General features: G+C 38.4%; 1 protein-coding gene across 1 annotated transcript; it reads right to left on the reverse strand.

The window, feature by feature from the left end:
- Positions 1-612: 612 nt before the first annotated feature.
- LOC110910681 (protein SCAI) lies at positions 613-7,624 on the reverse strand. Its single transcript, XM_022155287.2, has 9 exons — positions 7,024-7,624; positions 5,548-5,754; positions 5,220-5,462; positions 4,420-4,486; positions 4,154-4,333; positions 3,974-4,065; positions 2,228-2,410; positions 2,013-2,149; positions 613-1,144 (listed from the first exon to the last, which is right to left on the reverse strand). The coding sequence occupies exons 1-9, from the start codon at positions 7,507-7,509 to the stop codon at positions 958-960; spliced, it is 1,782 nt and encodes a 593-aa protein (XP_022010979.1). The 5' UTR covers positions 7,510-7,624; the 3' UTR covers positions 613-957.
- Between the last annotated feature and the right edge of the window lie 13,672 nt (positions 7,625-21,296).

Raw genomic sequence — 21,296 nt, forward strand, 5'->3', positions numbered from 1 at the left:
GACTTTCATGCTGACTAGTTAGGCTAGTTAAAGTGCGATCTGTAACTTAAACCACGTAATAGAGAGACCCAAGTGAGTCTCAAATTGCACAAACCCAACTCAAAGAAGATTAGACATAATTATATAAACAAGTATCCATTGGGAATAGCCCAATGGTGTTGGTGAGTTAGATAAGGTGTAGAATAGTAAGAGGTTATGGGTTCAATCCCCATTGTGTGCAAGTTTAGCCATTCAAAAAATATATATATATATATATATATATAAACAAGTCTCTCCTCCAGAATTTTGAGAGTTCAATGACTAAATGTACATTACAAAGATGAAGGGTTAACCATTGTTTATTTTGATTGATTAGTTCAATATATTAAACAAGTCTCTTAAGTCTATATCTAAGACTTGTAGTGGGATGAACCCCTTGTCAAGTGGATTTTTTTTAATCGGGTGAGACGTTAATACACATGCATAACACTCGTTACTACACTCCCCCCCCCCCCCCCAAGGCGTGTCCTGATAACGCCTTTGCAGCATGGTGTTTAGCGCTCAATGGCTTAGGTGGTTTACCCAAATGACTGTAGATTTAAGATTCCATGAATCATTTCAAAAACAAAATCATATATCAAGCATTTCAATAAGGTCTTATTCCAACATATAAGTTTACAAAGAGCATAAACAAATCAAAAGATGTCAAGAGAATGCAATATCTTCTTTTTTGGGTTATCAATGACAACTTAAAAATCACCCTGCCTACCTACCAATCTACTTTCACTTATACAAAACAAAAGCTATAAAACACAAACTCAATATCAATACTTTTGTCTATACCTTAACATCACCAAACCTTTACACCTGCATCACAGAATAAAAAACCCACAACTATACGCGCTCTCCAACCAGCCGGTAATACCCCCCTCCCCTCACTCAAAATGAATGTACATATCTGCCTCCTAACTTTTATGCCTATAAATTGTCGAATTGAAAACAATCAGAAACCTTTAGGTGCTCCGCAAGTCTCACGACAGCTGTTTGGACGACTTCAGCGCCTGGCGAGACAGAATCCGGAAGTTGAGGTAGGCACACGGGTACATAGTCGTCATTGTCTTCCTCGCGCTCGAAAAACGTGAGCAAAGACCGGCAGAGTATGAATCTGGAAAACAATAGTCAAATGAAGGATGTTTGTTATTGGCCAACATAAAACAATATTGAAATTGGAAGCATTCTTTAAGAGTGGCAAAATGTGTAACGGGAAAAAATGCAATTTTTAGTACAGGTTGTTTTACTCGAAAAGATTAAGATAATTATCGTAAGAGTAAATGCCATTTTCGTCCTCGAGGTTTGGCCAGTTTTGTGACTTTCGTCCAAAGGTTTGTTTTTCCGCATCTGGATCCAAAAGATTTAAAATCTTGCCATTTACATCTGGCTCGTTAACTCCATTCTTTTTTCTCTCCAAAAGATTTAAAATCTTGTCATTTACATCTGGCTCGTTAACTCCATTCTTTTTTCTCCGTTATGTCAAGGGTATTTCTGTCTTTTTTGTTAACTTAAAGGCAATTCGGTCTTTTTCACTTTATGTAAAAAAACCGAATACCCCTGAAAAAGACTGAATTGCCCTTTAAGTTAACAAATAAGACGAAAATACCCCTAACTTAACGGAGAAAAATGGATGGAGTTAACGAGCCAGATGAAAATGGCAAGATTTCAAACCGTTTGGATCCAGATACGGAAAAACAAACATCTGGACGAAAGTCGCAAAACTGGCCAAACCTCGGGGTTGAAAATGGCATTTTACTTTTATCGTAAATATATTGTTTCCGTAATGCAACAAAAAAATCATATAAACTTTAAAAACCAAACAATAATGTGTTTGTGGGACAATCCAACCTCTGGCCTAGCCCGTTGCTAGATTACTGAGAAATAACCCGTTTCAACCCGAACCTGTTTTGAGGGTTATTTGACCCGCCCATCATGCCACCTCAACTAGTTACGTTAATACTATCGTGTGGAACACAACTTACCTGAGAATTATCCGTCTTAACAAAGGTTCAGAGAGAACTTGGGCCCACACTAGATCTAGATTTGTTGAAGTACACAGTATTACTTCCCACTCTGCAAAGGCAGCTGAAACGATGCTCTCGGCATCTTCCATAATGTCCTGAAAGCAACCAAACATATATGAGAAACCATGTGGATACAACTTTGTTAGATGTCGTTTAATACATAGTCCACATACCGCTTCATCATCCGAAAATGTGAGGCCAAATATCTGCCAGCATGCGCGTAATGGAGCCGTCAAGAACAAGGTGAACTGACTTCCGTTTTGTGTTATATCACCGCTAGACTGACCGTTGAATGTCGGTTTCAAAGGCGAAAGAAGCAGGGCAGCTGGTTCCCCCCTTTCCGCACCATGTAAAATCTGCAAGGTAAATAAAAGAGAACACATTGAAGATCACATATGTGTGTGTGTCTATTGTAGCGAGTGACAAGATGAAATAATGTAACTAAATTGTATATATCTTGTCTATTTTTTTTACATCATAAAAGGGGGCATGCATGTGTAGAATGAGGGACTACCGCTAAATTAAGCCCTAAGGCCCATTGGGTATTTGGGCTACATACCAGCTAATACATAACCTAATATGTATTACATAACTAACACCCCCTCAAGATGCAGCACATAGATATTAATCAGCTTGTTCCATATATGATAAATTCGGCTTCTGAGTAAAGCTTTAATGGTTTCAAGTTCTAATATAAGGGCCAAGGGGTTGTGATTGCATCACTATTCAAGGTCTGAATCTCTAAACCAAACCTTAAGCGGTAAGGCTCATTGGGCTAGGACCACTACACACAAGATATAAATTATTCTATGGTAACCATTAAAAGAAAAGAAACCACACAAAAAATATCAACTACTTTGTAAGTTATAATAACATGAACTGCTAACCAACGATTGAAGAGTAAATTGCCATTTTAGTCCCTGAGTTTTTGTCCAAATTGTCATTTTAGTCCAAATAGTTTTTTTTTTCTTCTCTGGGTCCTTGACTTTTCCTTTTTCTTGCCATTTTAATCACATTGCCTAACTTAGTCTAAAAACCAGGTTATAACCAGGGGTATTTTTGGCATTAAATTAGTATGAGGATTATAAATTATGTTGTAAACTATCCCTAGTTATCACTAAACAACAGTTATGCCAAAAATACCCCTGGTTATAACCAGACTTTTAGACTTAGTTAGACAATGTGATCAAAATGGCAAGAAAATGGAAAAGTCAGGGACCCAGAGGAGAAAAAAAACTATTTGGACTAAAATGACAATTTGGATCAAACCTCAGGGACTAAAATGGCAATTTACTCAACGATTGAATGATTAATCCTTGATTTTGGGCTAGATAGAAAAAATACATATGCCTTCATCATCTAGGGTTGTAAGGCTAAGTCAGAAACCTTAAATGGGCAGGTGACAGCTAGGGCACACCAACTTCATCATAACTACAAAAACTTTAGCATATACATTACTTAACTTAACTACAATAATACTCAATTCTCGGAAGAGAAGCAAGTGATTATGTTCTGAGACCTCATCACGACTGAAAAAAGGAAAGGTGTCCCTTTGTTTATGTTAGGCTTCATAATGCAAAACCGATGACAATATCAAGAAACTCAAAACATATTGTTTGCTTTAATAAACTAATAAAGCATATATCAAACTACTTTAGTTTTTAAAAAAAGGATAGTTAGAAGTACAAGAAAGGGAACAGGGTAGATATGGGTTGGCAAACTTCCATCTCACCAGTCACTGCCAAAATAAATCATTACTCCTAATCATATTAAAAAAAATTATGTTGTTTATATTAATTCCTCTGTTCCAGAAAAAAAAATTGGCTTGTTTAGTTTCTATATGATCGATCACAAAGACAACAGTAATCCACTATAAACTGTTTGCATATTAAAATAAGTACAAGTTTCGACAAACCTGCCTTGAATGAATGGCTATTATCGCTGTCAATAATGAAAAAAGCAGGTCTTCTAGTAAAAGGGATAAGATCAGCAGGGAAAAGGTTGTTAGACCCTGCAGTAAGAAACATGAGACAACGTGAGCATTTTTTCAACATATTTGGCCTGCTGTGTCAAAAAACAAGAGGTTTTCTCCTTCCTACCTCCGCTTCTAGTGGGCCCTAACCACACACAACTTTCAACAGAATGACTGGAGCCTCCCTTGCCATTTGAAATACTTTCAGGCATAAACTTACTGCGTTCGTAAACCGTGTTTAGCTTATAAGACGTTCTCACGCTTCCAGATATTTGCTTCTGCGGGACACTAGCTTGACCAGAATCTCCTGCAAAGGGCACAAATCAGTATGTGGTTTATTATATAGCAATCACAATTCGATTTCAAGCTGGATAATTGGACCCGAGAAGTAACCTGACGCTGCTATATATATAAGCATAACATTATCCGGAGGGAGCTCATCACAAATTGCAGCCAATACCTGCAGATATCCACAAAATGATGGTTTAACTTGAATGAAATCTAGGCCTGTAAACGAACCAAACGTTCATAAACTGTTCGTGAACTTCTTCGGCGGGAAGTTCGTTTCTTTGATAAACGAACGAACATGAACATAACTTTTTGTTCATGTATTAAACGAAAGAACATGAACACGCTTTGTTCGCTCATTTATGTTTGTTTATTTACATTTGGTTGTGTTTGTTTCAATTTAAATACATAAGTAGTTATATTTATATAAATATTAAAGGAACTTTCTAATTACTTATATAAATATAACTAATTGGTAACTGGGCTTTCTACTAATAGAAATCGTTTTTCCAATGGAATTTATCATAATTGATCACTAACTTTGATAAAAAATTACTTTATATTCGTTTATGTTTAGTCAATATGTTCATTTGTGTTTTTATTGTTTGTTAAATTATGTTCGTTACTTCGTTTAAGTTTGTTTGTTTATGTCTCGTTTACGTTCGTGAGCTGTTCGTTTAGGTTTTAAATGAACGAGCATAAACGAACACGAACATGCCCATTTTCTTAATAAACGAACATGAACAAAAAATGTGTTCAGTTATATATTTGTGTTCGGTTACAGTTAAACAAACAAACACGAACATGCCTTTGTTCATGTCCGTTCGGTTCATTTACAGGCCTAATGAAATCTTCAGATTTACTTTCCATATATATAACCATAACACTAAAAGTTTTCAACTCACAGCGAGTAAATGCGTTGCAGATGGGCGATATAGAACCGCCTTTCTGGGATTTGGAGGCAAAGATGGATCGGTCATATCCGCCACTAAATTTATATCAATCAATCCCGAAGTAGCAGACTGATCAGTTGAAGTACCATTCTCATGCGCTTCAACGAGCTGCTTCTGGTAAAACGATCCACTCGGTTCCCATTCCAAGCACTGCAGCATTCTGAACGTATCTATCGTAAGTTCTGCAAACTTAACCTGCAATCATATATCCAGAACGCAAATAGATTAACGGAGAGGCGTACATGTAAATGTGTTACCAGCAAGCTATGCAACTACTTACCTCATTCCGGTGATAGCTCATCAGCAATGCATCTCCCAACTTTAGAACCTTCTTAGCATGGAAACGTGCCACATATGGAAGTGAGTTTGGGTGTGAATCGAACATAGCACAGTATCGCAAAGGCCTAGTGTTTGAAAAGGGTGCATCGACTTTCATAAACCGCACCATTTCTTGCATCACCACCCTCCATTCCTTGAAGGTGGTGTCCTGTAAACAGTATGGTTTTCAAAAGTGTAAACATGGTTAAAAAATTCAAAACCTTTTAAGCTCCTAACATGATACATTACTGTGTTCACAATTAATGAGACCAGAAGCAAGTAAGCAACACTAGCTTCACTAGTGATTATTCTGTAAATCTTAAAATTTATAGCTATCAATTAAAACGAGCTAAACAACAATAATCACTTCATTATATCCCGATCAAATAAAATTACCCTAAGAACAAACATTCAATATGTGAAGGAAAAAACTTCAAACTAGGTTCCTAAAAAACCTAATTAATCAATAGTTCTTACGTGAACCGTAAAACGGTAAAACGGCATCTTACTACTAGATGTGACAAAACGACATCCGAGAATCTAATGAATGTGTCACTCTTCCTAATTCCTATCCTGCCCTAGTCGAAGTACCGAAAAGCGATCTTCTAATACTCACAATGCTTCAGTTACACATTTTCAACATGACTTTAATTCAGAACAAATAAAATTAGCATGATACTAACTTATAAACTATTAACATCATTATTCCACATTTAACTGAAACCTCCTCCAACAAACTAGTAGACCACCCCTCTATATACACTTGTTAAGAGTTATAACTATCAAAGAATCACTTCATTCTATCCCAATTAAACAAAAGAGTAAATTACTTTTTGAGTCCCTGTGTTTTAGTGGTTTTAACCACTTGAGTCCAAAATTATAAAGTTTAACGTTCTGAGTCCCTAGTCATTTATTTTATAACATTTTGAGTCCAATTTTGTTCATTTTATAACGATTTGAGTCCAAAAAATTGGACTCAAAAGGTTAAAATTTGGACCCAAAAGGACTCAAATGGTTAATGAAAATGCTTATAGGGACTCGGGTCGTTAAACTTTTTGCTTTTTGACTCAACTAGTTAAAACCACTAAAACACAGGGACTCAAAAAGTAATTTACCCTAAACAAAATTAACCTAAAAACAAACATAACTTTGAATTAAGTTACTATAAAACCTAATTAATTAATATCATGTAATCAAGCGCACCGGTAAACACTTGTTAAGATTTATAACTATAAACTATCAATTAAAGTTCCTTCCTAATATTCAATGTCACACAATCAACCGTACCCGAAAACAAACAAGAGCCTTAAATCGCTACTGGTATAATTAGAACCACAGCACTTGATTATATCACAATCAAACAAAATTAACCTAAAAAGAAACATAAATTCAAATTAAACTAGAAAACCTAATTAATCATGTAATCAGTCAAGCATACCGGAAACTTGGCTTTACTATCATCAACAAGCTTCTTAAACCGGTCGAGCAAAACCCTAACCATCTCCCAGCGGTTCAAAATAACCGCAACAAGCAAAAACCTAGCATAAAACCTCAATTCCTTAAACCTAAGCCCTCGATCCTTCACCATCGAGCCTTCAAAATAGCCTCTATTCAATATCGCCTCATAAAAAATGTAGGATTCGAGCAAAAACCTCGCCTCACTGGTCCTCATGTACTGCGTGAAGTACAGTTGACCGATTCTGGAGGCGATCTCGCCGATTTCCCAGCGTTGGAGGCCGGATTCGACGAGTTTAGCCCGGTTTTTCTGCTGGAAGTCCCAGAGTTTGGTGTAGGCTTTGAAGACTTTGGGGAAGTAGTGGTTTGGAGCTCGGCCGTACGGCGGAGCATCGCGAACTTTGGAGAACTTTCGGTCGGCGGTTTCGAGTAGGGCTCGGAATTTTTTGGGGACGTCGGTTTCTGCCATTAAGGATTTGACCGGAGACAGGTGGCTACCATCATTTGGGTTTTGGGTTGGGGTTGGGGTTGGGGTTGGACTTTTTCTGTGTGTTGACAGGAAGGAGCTGCTGGCGAATCTGTTAGTTTAACACATATAGAAATGTTTTTTTTTTTTTTTATTCAACATGTTGTCATTACGTATAAATAAATATTTTATTTTATTAAAGTAAATTTATGGTGTGTTAATGTTACAAATTTTTTTTAACTGTTAGGTTATATCTAGTGTTGATGAGTAGTATTTGGAAGGATATTTTTTTTAAAGTGATGCTAAGTTATATCTAGCGTTGATTAGTAGTATCCTTGAAGGATATTCTTTTATGTGGCAGTGAAACTTTGCTTTTTTTTTTATTTAATGGGGAACTTGTAGAGATTTTGGGCGTTTTGAAGGGGAATCGTTGGGAGGTTGACGGTGGTAAAGGTGGTGGTGGAAACAAGGTTGAGCTGGGTAAAGGAGGGCAACAACAAAAGAAGGATGGCACCGATGGGTTTGGTAGTCCCACGCAGGGCCGACCCTGAGAATTCGTGTACCATGTTCGAGCTTGAAAAAACGTGCCCTTAGAACTTAACGAAATTGGGTATTGGGCTCACTAAAGGTCTAAACCTAATGCCAATTGGCTAATAACTAATCTAAACCATAAAATTAGTTTTATAAGTGGGCTTATGTTGGTGTTTGTATGGGTAAACCCCCTATTAATTTATTTTTTTACATATACATATCGATTTTTTTTAAAATAGCGTGCCCTTCAAAATATCGGGTCCTGGCCGGTAGTCCTCCCTGCCCACCCTCAGGGCCAGCCATGGTCCCACGCCACAACAACTCCACCCAAACATGGACTGGCAACGATCCTCTACTGAGCCTTGTTTTGACTGAAGAGACAGCACGAAGACATCCGAAGTTCAAAAATGCATGAGGTATGATTTCTTACCGTAATGGGAATGTGAAAAACAATTTGAAAGGGCAATTGTGTTATGATTGGAGATTTTTTGTTCATGTGGTGCACTAGTGTTTGTTCACACATTGACTTTGACTTTGACCAAAAAGCAATCTTGACTTTAGCTCCATTTTGTCAACACATGGCATTTGACATCCTTTTGTTGACACAACACCATCATATCCCATTTACAAGCATATTCCCATGTGTGTTAGTTGTATTTCTCCAAATGCCTATGAAAACGTTGCAGTTTGACTTTTTCAGGTCAAACTTTTTAGATAACAATATAAACAGCTTAAACCAATGCTTATGGATGTGAATGGGTGGTTAGTACCCATGATCAACCATGATGATGGTGGTAGTAGTTATTGAGAAGCAAACTTCATCATACAATCATAAAGAACCACCATGTACAAGAAGATGATGAGTACTAGGAATGTGAGGGTGGGATCCGTCACAAATAGATTTTAGCGTGCGACTTGTGCAAAGCGCTAGAGTAGTTATGCTTGAGCTAGGATAATATATATGTTACGCTACACTTTTATGATAACCTGATATTTATTACACTACGTTTAAACCATAGCATAGTAATAATAATTACTCTAGTTCTTAGGGTGGACGGGGGGGCGTTCTCGGGGAGGGCTTGCGGTGGCCACATCCACCGATCGGGAACACCGCCGCCAACGTTGCGGGGACCCGAATCGGTGAGTGGATTCGGTGGTGGTTCAACGAGAGCGGTGATGGGCCCCATATTTCCAGCCAATCAAACCATTTTATTTCTTTTTTTTTTTTTTGAATAAAAAAATAAGGAGAGTTAAGAGGGGAGTGGCGCCATCAAATTGGGGTGTTAGGGGAGTTTAAGAGGGGAGTTGACGTGGCACACGGGGATTGGTTTGGCGTAAGAGAGGGGACTCACCTATTAGGTGAGCACCCCCTTCACCCTTAGTATACTCACACCCAACAAGTTGTCTGTATTTAGTCATTACAAACGACAAATATATTAGGTTTAAGTTTATTATATGTATATTTTTTATTTTTATTTGTTATCGGAGTTGTGATAATATTTCGAGTATTTGGATTATTAAAAGACCATATAGTTCTATCTCTTTCTTGTACACATATGAAATAATATAGTTATGTAAATTATAAAAAAATGCTTCACACTTGTAGCCGCGCGGTTGTGGGGTCTATGGGACGAGCCATGTGTGGTGCTTATATGGTTGTACATAGATTTGTATTAGTGGTGGTCTAATACCCTTGGGACGAGCCATATGGGACGAGCCATGTGTGGTGCTTATATGGGTCGCCACGTCACCGCCATGTAAGCGCGGCCTAAAGGGGATGGACCTAGTGGGGTGGGGGATGAACCCCTTTATATATATATGTATGTATGTATGTATAGTTGTGTGTGTGAGGAGAGAGAAACTGGGCCCGTCGAGCACGTCGTTGGGAGGCCGGAGAAGACGCGCCGTTCCTATGGGGGGCGGTGTGGGGGGTGTGGCGCCGGGCCTAAGCCGGCCCCCATACCCTCCGGTCTAATATGAGTATATCCTTCAATGGATGGAATATATGTCATATCAATTGCATTTTGTCATTAAACGTTTCCACATCATTTGATAATGAATGTTATATTATTATATTTGTGTGTAATAATTTCGGTGATTTAGTATTAATCTTTTTACTTATGTTTATGCAAATAACGCATGTTGTATTATGTTAATGCAAATCTGGAGCACCTGGCCGATTTTGTTTTCAAAACGAGATATGCTGATGATTGAGACTTTAAGGGTCGTTTAAAGATGAATCGCATATGTAGCTTGTTCTTATTGTATGAAGTTCAAGTTACAAGCAACTCAATATGAAGTTTCGACAGTTGCCTCTTTTGTCATGTTCTTTGTGGATTGCCAATCCTAATCGCTGTTTAAAATTTATAACCAAGTGAGATGGATTAACACAGAGTCTTGCATTGTATACAATTCAAATCAAGTATTAGGTCAATAGAAACTATTATAATTAGCTTAGTGATTATTTTAATATTTTTATTAGCTTTGACCACACCTGACATATACGAAAACATTCGATAGAAAAGTAAGAGTATCCATAATAAGAACTCTAAACACGTTTAAAAACGTTCTTAGTCAGCTATCACATCATAAACACACACATTATTAAAAAAAACAAAACTCACCCGATAACGAAACCTAAAAACACTTACAGCCATTGCCACATCATGACATCATCACCACCTTTTTAATTTTTAACCAATCATTTACAAAACTCATTCTCCCTCGGATATCCGAAGTTCCGGATACGGATAGTGAAATATACTAACCGAATATGACATGTATAAATGCATGTTTGTTATAAATATATTATTATATTATTATGGTTATCAACTCCTAAAATAGATTGACTTTTTCTCCAAGTTTTCTTCTCATATATATACTACATTGTATCTTTTGTATTAGACATATCTATCAATGGAATATTAGTCTCTTTCTCCCTACATCTATTTCTCTTATCGTTTGCTATTAGGCTAGTAGGTCGTTGTTTCACAACACGTTATCAGCACGAAAGTACTCTTTTGTGATAAGTAGCCGACACCTCCAACCCCTTCCTCTACACTTTTTTGGTTTCGTCTATTAAGGATTCCAGATGCTAGCTGCGTGAACAAGATGGGCTCAGAACAAGATGGGCTCATTAATTCGGTTCTGTATAAGAACATAATGAATTCATAAAGAATTCAAATGGAATCCAAGGTAAAGCATTTACTTTTATAGTTGTTGATGCATATCATTCAAGTTCTTTTCATGAAAAAAATAATAATTAAGATGACCATAAATCTGACTTTCGAAGTCCATGCTATCCTACTAACTTATAATTGTTATTAAAATTTTAAAAAATAACCCATTTAGTAAAGTTCATTAAAAATTGAGTAAAATCAATATTGTTTCTGTTAATTATTTGACTATGAATCATGATTATAATGCTTTTGATGTGTGTGCGTGATTTTTTTTAATTTAAATCACCAACTAATAACATATATAAACTTGATTCTCTGGTGGCTAGGGTTACATAATCTTGTTTACCTAAATAAGATTGGAATATGGCATTTGGTTAAATATTAGAATATGGCGTGCCGTCACTTTGACTTTATTGATATATATCTTTATCTCTAATAAAACTTTCAGTATCTCAATTTTTGTTTTTAAATTGTAATTGACTTATTACTATGGATAAATTGTTTTGAATAGTCTTTTAATTTTGTTCTAAGTTTTTTTACGATGAATTACATTGTTAGAGTTATAAAGGGAAATCTAAGTCGTACATAATATGTTTTGGGATTAATCCAAATTATAGTTGACTATGATACAATATATATTTAAACTTTTTGATAGTTAAACGGCATAATGAACCATTGGTGATTTAATTAATTTATTTTGTAATCCTTTACTTGGCTTATTTAAGATATCCTAAATGTAAAAGTAACGAATCACTAAATGTTTTGATTTCCTTAATTGCAAATTTATACATCCTCTGTGATTTAGTTTTGATTGTTATTCAAATTTGCAATAAATTAAATAGATTAAATCAACCAACTTTCATATAAAGATTGGTTACAAGATGCTACTTTTGGATCAGTTATATCCAAGTTGATAGTAGCTTTATATAAACTGTTGATTATTGAAGCCAACATTGTTCTGTACTATGTGTGTTTTATATGATCAAAGATATGTTTGTAAAATCTGTATGATATGTGTAAAATGCAACATATAAAATACATCAAATAAGGCATAAAACTAACTCTTTTAAGTACTAATGTTGGAAAAAGAGTGCTTTTGTCTTCCTTTTGTATTTTCAGGATTAAATGAGCTCAAATTCACAAAAGAAGCAAAAAGACAGCTAAATCTAACATAAATACAAGGAAAGGAACACAAGTGGATTGCCCGACCCCTCAACTGCATCCTCCCAAGCAAAATAGAGAAGACAGAAGACTGAACACGCCCCGTGCTCAGCCAGCACGGGGCCGTGCCCAAGAAGCAGCAGAAAAGACAAACCTATAGAAGCTTCTATTGCCCACCACGGGGCCGTGTCCAGCGGACACGGGGGCGTGGCGAAAGTACAGCAGGCGCATTAATTGTAATTGCGAATTATAATTAATGAAGAGAGAGAATGTCAGACAGGCACGGGGGCGTGTCCAGCGGACACGGGGCCATGCCCAGCCTTCTGTTCAGCCTATAAATAGGAGTGCTTAGTTTCATTGCAACTCATCCCTTGGCACACCACCTCTCTCACACTTCATCCACCACCCACCACCACCATAACACCATCATCCACCACCATCATCCATTGTCCATCATAGAGTGTGTGAGTCGTCTCGGGATCCAAGATTGATCGTAAGAGTTCTTGACAATCAAGGCCATGTTTGCCTAAGTCTCTTACATCACTTGGTGAAGACAAGTGTTTAGTATAAAACTTTTTATTTTTAATCTTTTGCACTTTTTATGTGGTTTTGTATTAATGACTTTAATAACTAGTTGCTTATGTTGAAGGTGATCTTTCCTTATCGTTTGTCCGTGGTGTCTTGGCATTATTTTACTGTCTATATAAAATAAAAGATTTTCACCATTCATATCTCCACGGTCTATATGGAGGTATGTTGGCTACCTGGTCGGGAGGAAACGGTTTGGTAAGGGTCTTGCCCTTGTTCAGCGTTTAGAGGTCCTGCAAGGGATCTGGGTCAAATTTAGTAGGATCTCCTTCAATGCCCATAGGTATTGGATGGCGGGGATCCAAACTCTTTGACCCCCTCATAAGTTAACTACTATTAATACTATAACCGGGCTATTTAGGACCGTATCCCTGCTGACTCAGACTACTTAGTCGAGGGTAACGTCACTGATGTGCGTGAAGTGCGATATATTTTTGATGTATATTTTAAGCCCTTTTTACACTTTTAGCCAAGTTTTAAATTTATAAAACACGATATTTACTAACACTAAACACACATATGGGCAAGTGCACCCATCGTGGACGTAGTATAGTGTTGGTAAGATACCGAGGTCGTCCAAGGACACAAGAGCTTTTAGTACTGGTTTATCCTCAACGTCTAATCAAATCAAAAAGTTAGAAAAGGTTTTTAAACTAAGAAAATAAAAACTAACTAAATGCTGAAAAATAAAAATAAAATAAAAACAGATAGACAAGATGAATCACTTGGATCCGACTCGTGTACTAGCATAACCTTTGATTATTTTCGCACTTTTGCACTTGTTTAAGAGATTATCTTAGTTATTGTAGTAGGCCCCTCTTTTGAAGGCGACGTTACCCTCAACCCAGTAGTTTGAGTCAGCAAGGATACAATCCTAAAGGGTTGGATTATTGGAAGATAATGAATTAAGTTATTAATGCAAATTGTGGTAGGCCCCGCTTTTGGCGGTGACGTTACCCTCGGCTAAGTAGTCTGAGTCAGCAGGGATACAGTCCTAAATAGCCCGGTTATAGTATTAATAGTAGTTAACTTATGAGGGGGTCAAAGAGTTTGGATCCCCGCCATCCAATACCTATGGGCATTGAAGGAGATCCTACTAAATTTGACCCAGGTCCCTTGTAGGACCTCTAAACGCTGAACAAGGGCAAGACTCTTACCAAACCGTTCCCTTAACCCCCGACCAGGTAGCCAACATACCTTCATATAGACCGTGGAGATATGAATGGTGAAAATCTTTTATTTTATATAGACAGTAAAATAATGCCAAGACACCACGGACAAACGATAAGGAAAGATCACCTTCAACATAAGCAACTAGTTATTAAAGTCATTAATACAAAACCATATAAAAAGTGCAAAAGATTAAAAATAAAAAGTATTATACTAAACACTTGTCTTCACCAAGTGATGTAAGAGACTTAGGCAAACATGGCCTTGATTGTCAAGAACTCTTACGATCAATCTTGGATCCCGAGACGACGCACACACTCTATGATGGACAATGGATGATGATGGTGGATGATGGTGTTGTGATGGTGGTGGGTGGTGGATGAAGTGTGAGAGAGGTGGTGTGCCAAGGGATGAGTTGAAATGAAACCAAGCACTCCTATTTATAGGCTGAATAGAAGGCTGGGCACGGCCCCGTGTCCGCTGGACACGCCCCCGTGCCCGTCTGACACTCTCTCTCTTCATTAGTTGTAATTCGCAATTACAATTAATGCGCCTGCTGTACTTTCGCCACGCCCCCGTGCTCACTGGACACGGCCCCGTGGTGGGCAATAGAAGCTTCTATAGGTTTGTCTTTTCTGCTGCTTCTTGGGCACGACCCCGTGCTGGCTGAGCACGGGGCGTGTTCAGTCTTCTGACTTCTCTTTTCTGCTTGGAAGGATGCCGTTGAGGGGTCGGGCAATCCACTTTTGTTCCTTTTCTTGTATTTATGTTAGAATTAGCTGTCTTTTTGCTTCTTTTGCGAATTTGAGCTCATTTTATCCTGAAAATACAAAAGGAAGACAAAAACACTCTTTTTCCAACATTAGTACTTAAAAAGGGTTAGTTTTATGCCTTAATTGATGTAATTTATATGTTGCATTTTACACACATCAAATACCCCCACACTTGAACTTTTGTTTGTCCTCAAGCAAAACTCTTTGAATATGTGGCTTACACTCTCAAATGGAATGGGTAGAAGAGAAGGTTTTTGGCTTGTCATAGAGTGTCGGGAATCCAAGATCTTTTTGGGTTTTATTTTTATTTATTTACAATCCTATTCGTTATGATTTATTTAGAACGTTTCATAAGAGTAATTACTTATTTGGGCATAGCATGCCCTTTTAAAATGTCATTTATATACAAGTTCACATACCTCAGGGGAGAAATCACTCAACACTCGGCCGAAGGTGTATTTTTAGTGAATCACTCGAGAGCGGCATAGAACTTATTCCTACCATAAGCTTGCCAAGCAATCAATCTTCCTCCTTTTTAACTATATACCTTTGTAAATATCAAGAGGACTTTTTGGGTGAAGGGTTAGGCTTGGGCTAAAGGTGGGTAGTTGGGTTAGTGGTTAGTAAAAGGGCGAAAAGCGTAAAAAGCGTCGGTTTTTTGTAAAACACTTTGTTTTTAGTGACTTTTTATTTCGAAGTATTTCTCCAAACAAGCTTTTGTTTTAATAACTTTCTTTGTTTATTTCTAACTTCATCATTTTTTTTTAGTCACACGAAAAACTGAGCTTGATACTAAAATAAAGGGTGAAAATAAAAAGGGTTTTTTTGGTGGGTAAAAAGGTTTTGTAGGGTAAAGAAATGAAAGATTTAGGCTCAAAGGGGTTAACTAGGGGGATTTTAGGTAGGTGGTAAAAAAACTGAAAAATAATGGTGTAGAAAGAAAAAATGGTTAGTCCCAATGCCTCAATCATTTACTTACTTGGGTTTAAGTTGGTAAGGACCGGGAATGAATCGTCGTGGCAAGTTCTAGAGTTGTAAGAACCAAGCGGCTATTCACACAAGAAACGAAAAATGAGCATTTAGTCTAAAGATGTAAATTTGTATGCTCAATAAAGGCTCAAAACTCACTTTTGTGGGAATGGGTTTTTATGTGATCAAGTATATATAATCAAATTTTAACTAAGCTTGTCATGCCGTTTCATAATTTTCTTATGTTGGTTCTTGTTATCACGATGCTCTCGGTTGTAAAATTGTAAAAATATAACCTTATTAATCTTAGGATTCCTAACTTAAACTTTAGACAAGTAAAAAAAAAATGAAAATTTTTGAAAATAAATCTGGGATGTTTAGCGGTTCCAATAGAGTTTTGTGTAAGGCTTGTTATTAGGACTTGCAAAATTTCAAGGTTTTAGCTTCCCCCCACACTTAAATTACACATTGTCCTCAATGTGTCCCAAAAATAAATTTTTAGGTTGATTGGGTGTGTAATGTGGTGTTAAAAAGCAAAGATTTATGTTACTGGCAGTCTGGACACGGCCCCGTGGGGACCGGACACGGCCCCGTGTTCAGGTGCCAGTAACAAAAATTAGAGAAATGAGACAGAAGCCTGGACACGGGGGCGTGTCTGGTGAACACGGCCCGTGTCCAGTTACCTGAACTGGGCATTTTTCTGCAGGGGGTTCAGCACGGGGCCGTGTTGGTTGGACACGGCCCGTGTTGAGCCTTCTGTAATGGAGAAATTTGTGTCGGGTTGCCTTGTTCTTGTGCATGGGGCCATTTTTCTCGTTCCCTTGTTCATCCTTTACCACCATGAGTGTGTTTTATTCGTTATGAACCATCAAACTTTAAAAACCATCATTTCATTGCAACCATAGAGAAATACATATAAATCTTAAATAAAATAAAATTAAAACTTAACTAGCTAGGTCAAGAGGTACACAAGGTTATCATAAAGGGTTCTACTTTTTAAGAAAATTTCGAGAATAGTCTCCCGATATAGTAGGACCTTCGGCCGATGGTTCCCTAGATGTCGTTTAAAGCCATTCTTCTATCTCCCTTGGAAGGAAGAAGGCGGCTTCATTTTCCTCAGCAACTTGTGGCTGAGGGGGCACATTTACCGGGACTCCTTGCACCACCCTTTGCGGAGGCTCAGGGTGCATGGCGTACCATTCGGCCGGAATGATGACTTCGGGCACCACGTTCCATGCTTTTTGGGTTATCACAGGCACCAAGGGCGGGGAGGCGAGAAGGTTTAACCTCCGGTGCAAGAGGTTTACCTCTCGGAGACAACCCTCCAGTCCCACCGTCAGATGGTTGATACGGTCCACTAACGCTTCCTCCACTCCCGTCATTTCATCAATAGCCTCCCTTAGGGTGTAAACATAGTTTACAAGAGAGTCTTTTGCTGTTGATGTCCTCCTCCCGTGTCGGTTTCCTCTTGAAGATGATCCGCTCGTTCTGCTGGCCATTTTCTGTGAAAGAAACCGAAGAAAGCTAAATTTCTACAAAACAGTACATCGGACACGGCCCCGTGCTCGCTGAGCACGGCCCCGTGTCCATTTGTCTGCAGGATTTTAGGCTAAGGAGTCTTGGGGTTTTTCATGATTTTTAACTGTGTTTTGAGCTTAGATAATTTAAAACAAAGTTATACAACTAACTTTAAACAAGAATCCTTAGCAAATAATCTTACAAACTTCACATAGAGGGTTGGAATCATGGAGTTTCCAAGCTTCTATGGAGGAAGAGTTGAAAAATTTGGAAAGAAGAGGAAATGAATAAAAGTGGAAGGGACAAGATGGTCCTTGGGAACCTTCTTTTAGCACTTACCTAGGATGGTATGAGTCAAGATCTCAGGAATCTCTGTCTAGTGAAGTGGTAAAAAATGAGCAGGAATCAGGCTGCATTTAAAGAAAACGACAGCGCACTGGACACGGCCCCGTGTTGGCTGGACACGACCCCGTGTGCAGAGGAAATCCTGACACATTTTGTCCGTATTCTGACAAAATCAGCAGAGAATCTTTTAGGTGAGCACGGGGGCGTGTTGACCTGGACACGGCCCCGTGTCTAGAGGCTATCTTATGGAGTTTTGTTACTCCTAAGGATCTCGTTGATATCGGGTGGTTCCTTACTGGATGGAACAACCCCAAAGTGCCTAAGATACCTTAATTGTCCTAGACTAAGGCGAGAACGCAAGAGGTTGTCGGTGAGGGTAATTCCTATTTTTATTCTAGGTGGACAAGTCCAACCCTTTCCCGGGCTCTCGTTAAAGAAGGTGTATGCCGAATCGCTCAGGTCTATGTATGCACCGAACGAAGTCGATAGAGAGTCCTTCACGGCACAATCGGCACAGGGACGACTATCGTCCAGGTCTTTGCTAGGTATGAAGGTATTTTCGGGAGCAACGAGATTGTCGGAATGCGGTTCCAACTCTTCTTCATGGTCATCGTCTTGGGGCGGATCAATGAAATCCTTCCTAAGCTCTTTTGACCAATTTAGAATTAGCTCTTCTAGTTGAAATAACTCGTCAAGGAGCATTTCTCCTAGAATATCTGGCTTGGCGCATTCGAGTGAGAGATAGTGCTTATTTTTACTTTCGCCCCTCTTAAGGTTATAAGGAATCGGTGGGTCTATGTAGTGGGGCCTATAAGTTAGAAAGTAACATTCTAACTCTTTATGTTCGCCTCCACATAATTGACACCACGTACCATAAGAGTGCCGAAAGTAAAAAGAATTATTATCACTCATGTTTATGTCAGAAATTACCAACCGCCGGGATCTAACGGTTCTGTTTTCAGTAAGTGAATCTTGGGCACGGGGGCGTGTTGAGTGAGCACGGCCCCGTGTTCAGCTTACTGTGTGACAACCGGTAATTAACGCCTCTTAATTACGCGATTAACAAACGTTTAGACGGTAATAAATAGTGTTTAAGACACGAATTAACTCAATTAGGCTACTGGAATGCCTAGGAACGCTTATCTGACGTTATAGTGCGCGTATGGTAATTTTCGGGAAATCTGTTGAGCGATAAGCGGTAATGAATCGATACCGTACAAAATACTGACAACGCCGAAAACTATGAATTTTATACGCGTATTTTATATTTATAAATTTAATTTTGCGAATTTATCGTGCTTACGTATGTCACAAACGAAAACATGAACGAGAAACGCGACTGCAAGAACGCACCGACAACGAAACGGAAGCATTGGAAATGCTTATTACCTTCAAAACTGAAATTTATGATATATTTAGCCTCTTAATTAAATTTTAACAACTGTAGTCGAAAACAGATCTAAAAATGGTTTACAAACGGCCAACGATGAAACTTACATGCTTTATACGCAACCGACGGTTAAACGCGACGACAACGACTACCGGTATATTTTTTAAAACTAAAAATTATATACTATGGCGTTCCGACGATTTCGGGTTTCGAAAACGGGTTCGTATGAGTTGGCGGGCCACTTAAAACATGAGACTTGGGCTTGTGGGCCTTGGGCCCAAGCCCAAAGCCCACTACTCTAACCTAAGTATAAAAGAGAAGCTAAACCCTAATTCCCTTCACTTTACAGCCGCATACACCGACTCTTCTCCTTTTCACTCTCATTTCTTGTCTGGAACATCATCCTCTCAAAATCTTTCATTGCCATCATCTCTTTTAACTATAACTCCAAACACACACATACATAACACAAACCAAGATACCCTCTCGGTCTAGTGACCGGCGGCCGGTGGAACCTTGAAGCCGATGGCTGCCGGTGGTCCTCTCCGGCGAGCGACACCCCACCCCTCCCCTCCGATGAGCTCCAGCGACGGCATGTGGCACCACCGCCTCAGATGCCGGTGGCGGAGGTGGGATTTCTTGGAGGTTCTGTTTCCGGTGACGCTGTAGCAGAGGAGAGAGAGAGCAGGCGGCGGCTGTGGGTTTCGACGGTGAGCCAGGCAGTGATGTTGATGACCACAAGAGGTTGAAGATGACCCTGGTGAGTCCGGTGACGTATTTTCTTTCCGGTAAACCCCCCCCCCTCTGTCCTTGTTCATTTTATTTCTTTTATTTTTAACTGTTGTTGACGATGAAGATCTTGACGGCGGAGACGAGCTCCGGCCGTCGGAGTTCGATGAAGACACATGTATGGTGATTTCATCTAGTTTTGGCTCGGATTCAAGTGAAAGGTTATAAACTCACGTTTTCGGGTTACGTCTCAGGTTCGGGTCAACGGATCGGGTCAACAGCTTCTGTTCGGGTTCGAGTTTTTGGTTCTGGTTCGATTCAACTCGGTTCGGGTCCGGGTCATACAGTTAACTCAGTCAACATGGTCAGAGTTGAGGTTCGGTTCGATGTGCAGGTCAACGTTAGTCAACAGAAGATTGAGTTAGGTCAACTGGTCAAAGCCAGTCAACTGGTCAACAGATGGTCAACGCCGGTCAACAACAGTCAACGAAAGACCCGGTAAAGTTGTTAGCGTATCGAAGTGGTTTACGTTAGACTTTTAGTTTACGCGACCGAGCTCGACCCGATTCGACTAAATATTAGTTTGGTTTTGATACTTTGACGAAAACTATATATTGTGATTACTTTGCGTTGAATTTTAAAATTATACGATGACTTTTATTGTTGGGTTATTCGAAAAACAGAGGAAACTCTGCCCAATTTTCGTTAAAAATCCAAAACACGGCACTTAATTATGATTTAAAAGCGACACTTGACGAGATCCGAGTTTTATTATAAACTAAATATAAATACATACTCATTTTGACGACGTTATATGATTTCGAAACCGATACTTAATTGAAATAAATATAACGCTTATGGTTATTTCAAATATCGATATTTCCGATACTTATGTAAAATAAACATAATTATTTACGTTTACCTCGAACATTGATATTCCGAACACTTTCTACAAGGTAAACATAATGTTCTATTTGTTTCGAACATCGATATTTCCGAACGTTTTTACACACAAATATAATGTTTACATCTATTTGAAACGCCCAAAATTCGGAAATACTTTTATAAAATAAAAATAATGTTTTATTTTTATTCCGAACGCCAACGATTCGAATACATATATATATTTATTTGTTTACATCTTACGCAAACTACAGCGGTATATTATCGCACCACATACGACATTTCGGATACGTACCACTATTCACCTACGCTTTCTATTTGTGACGACTAACACGACGATGTAAGTATATTTATATTAAATATATTAATATATATTTTAAACCAATCGAAATCTAAGTTGTTTTCGAGACTTAGTTTTATTCCGATTATAAACGGGATCCATTAACCATAGAATGGTTGTTCTACGTCAAGATAACACTACTTAAGAGTCGTTTAGTTAGCGACTCGGTAGAGCTCGGACACGTAGTTTATCTA

The sequence above is a fragment of the Helianthus annuus genome, chromosome 15 (assembly GCF_002127325.2).
Source record: "Helianthus annuus cultivar XRQ/B chromosome 15, HanXRQr2.0-SUNRISE, whole genome shotgun sequence".
NCBI lineage: Eukaryota > Viridiplantae > Streptophyta > Magnoliopsida > Asterales > Asteraceae > Helianthus > Helianthus annuus.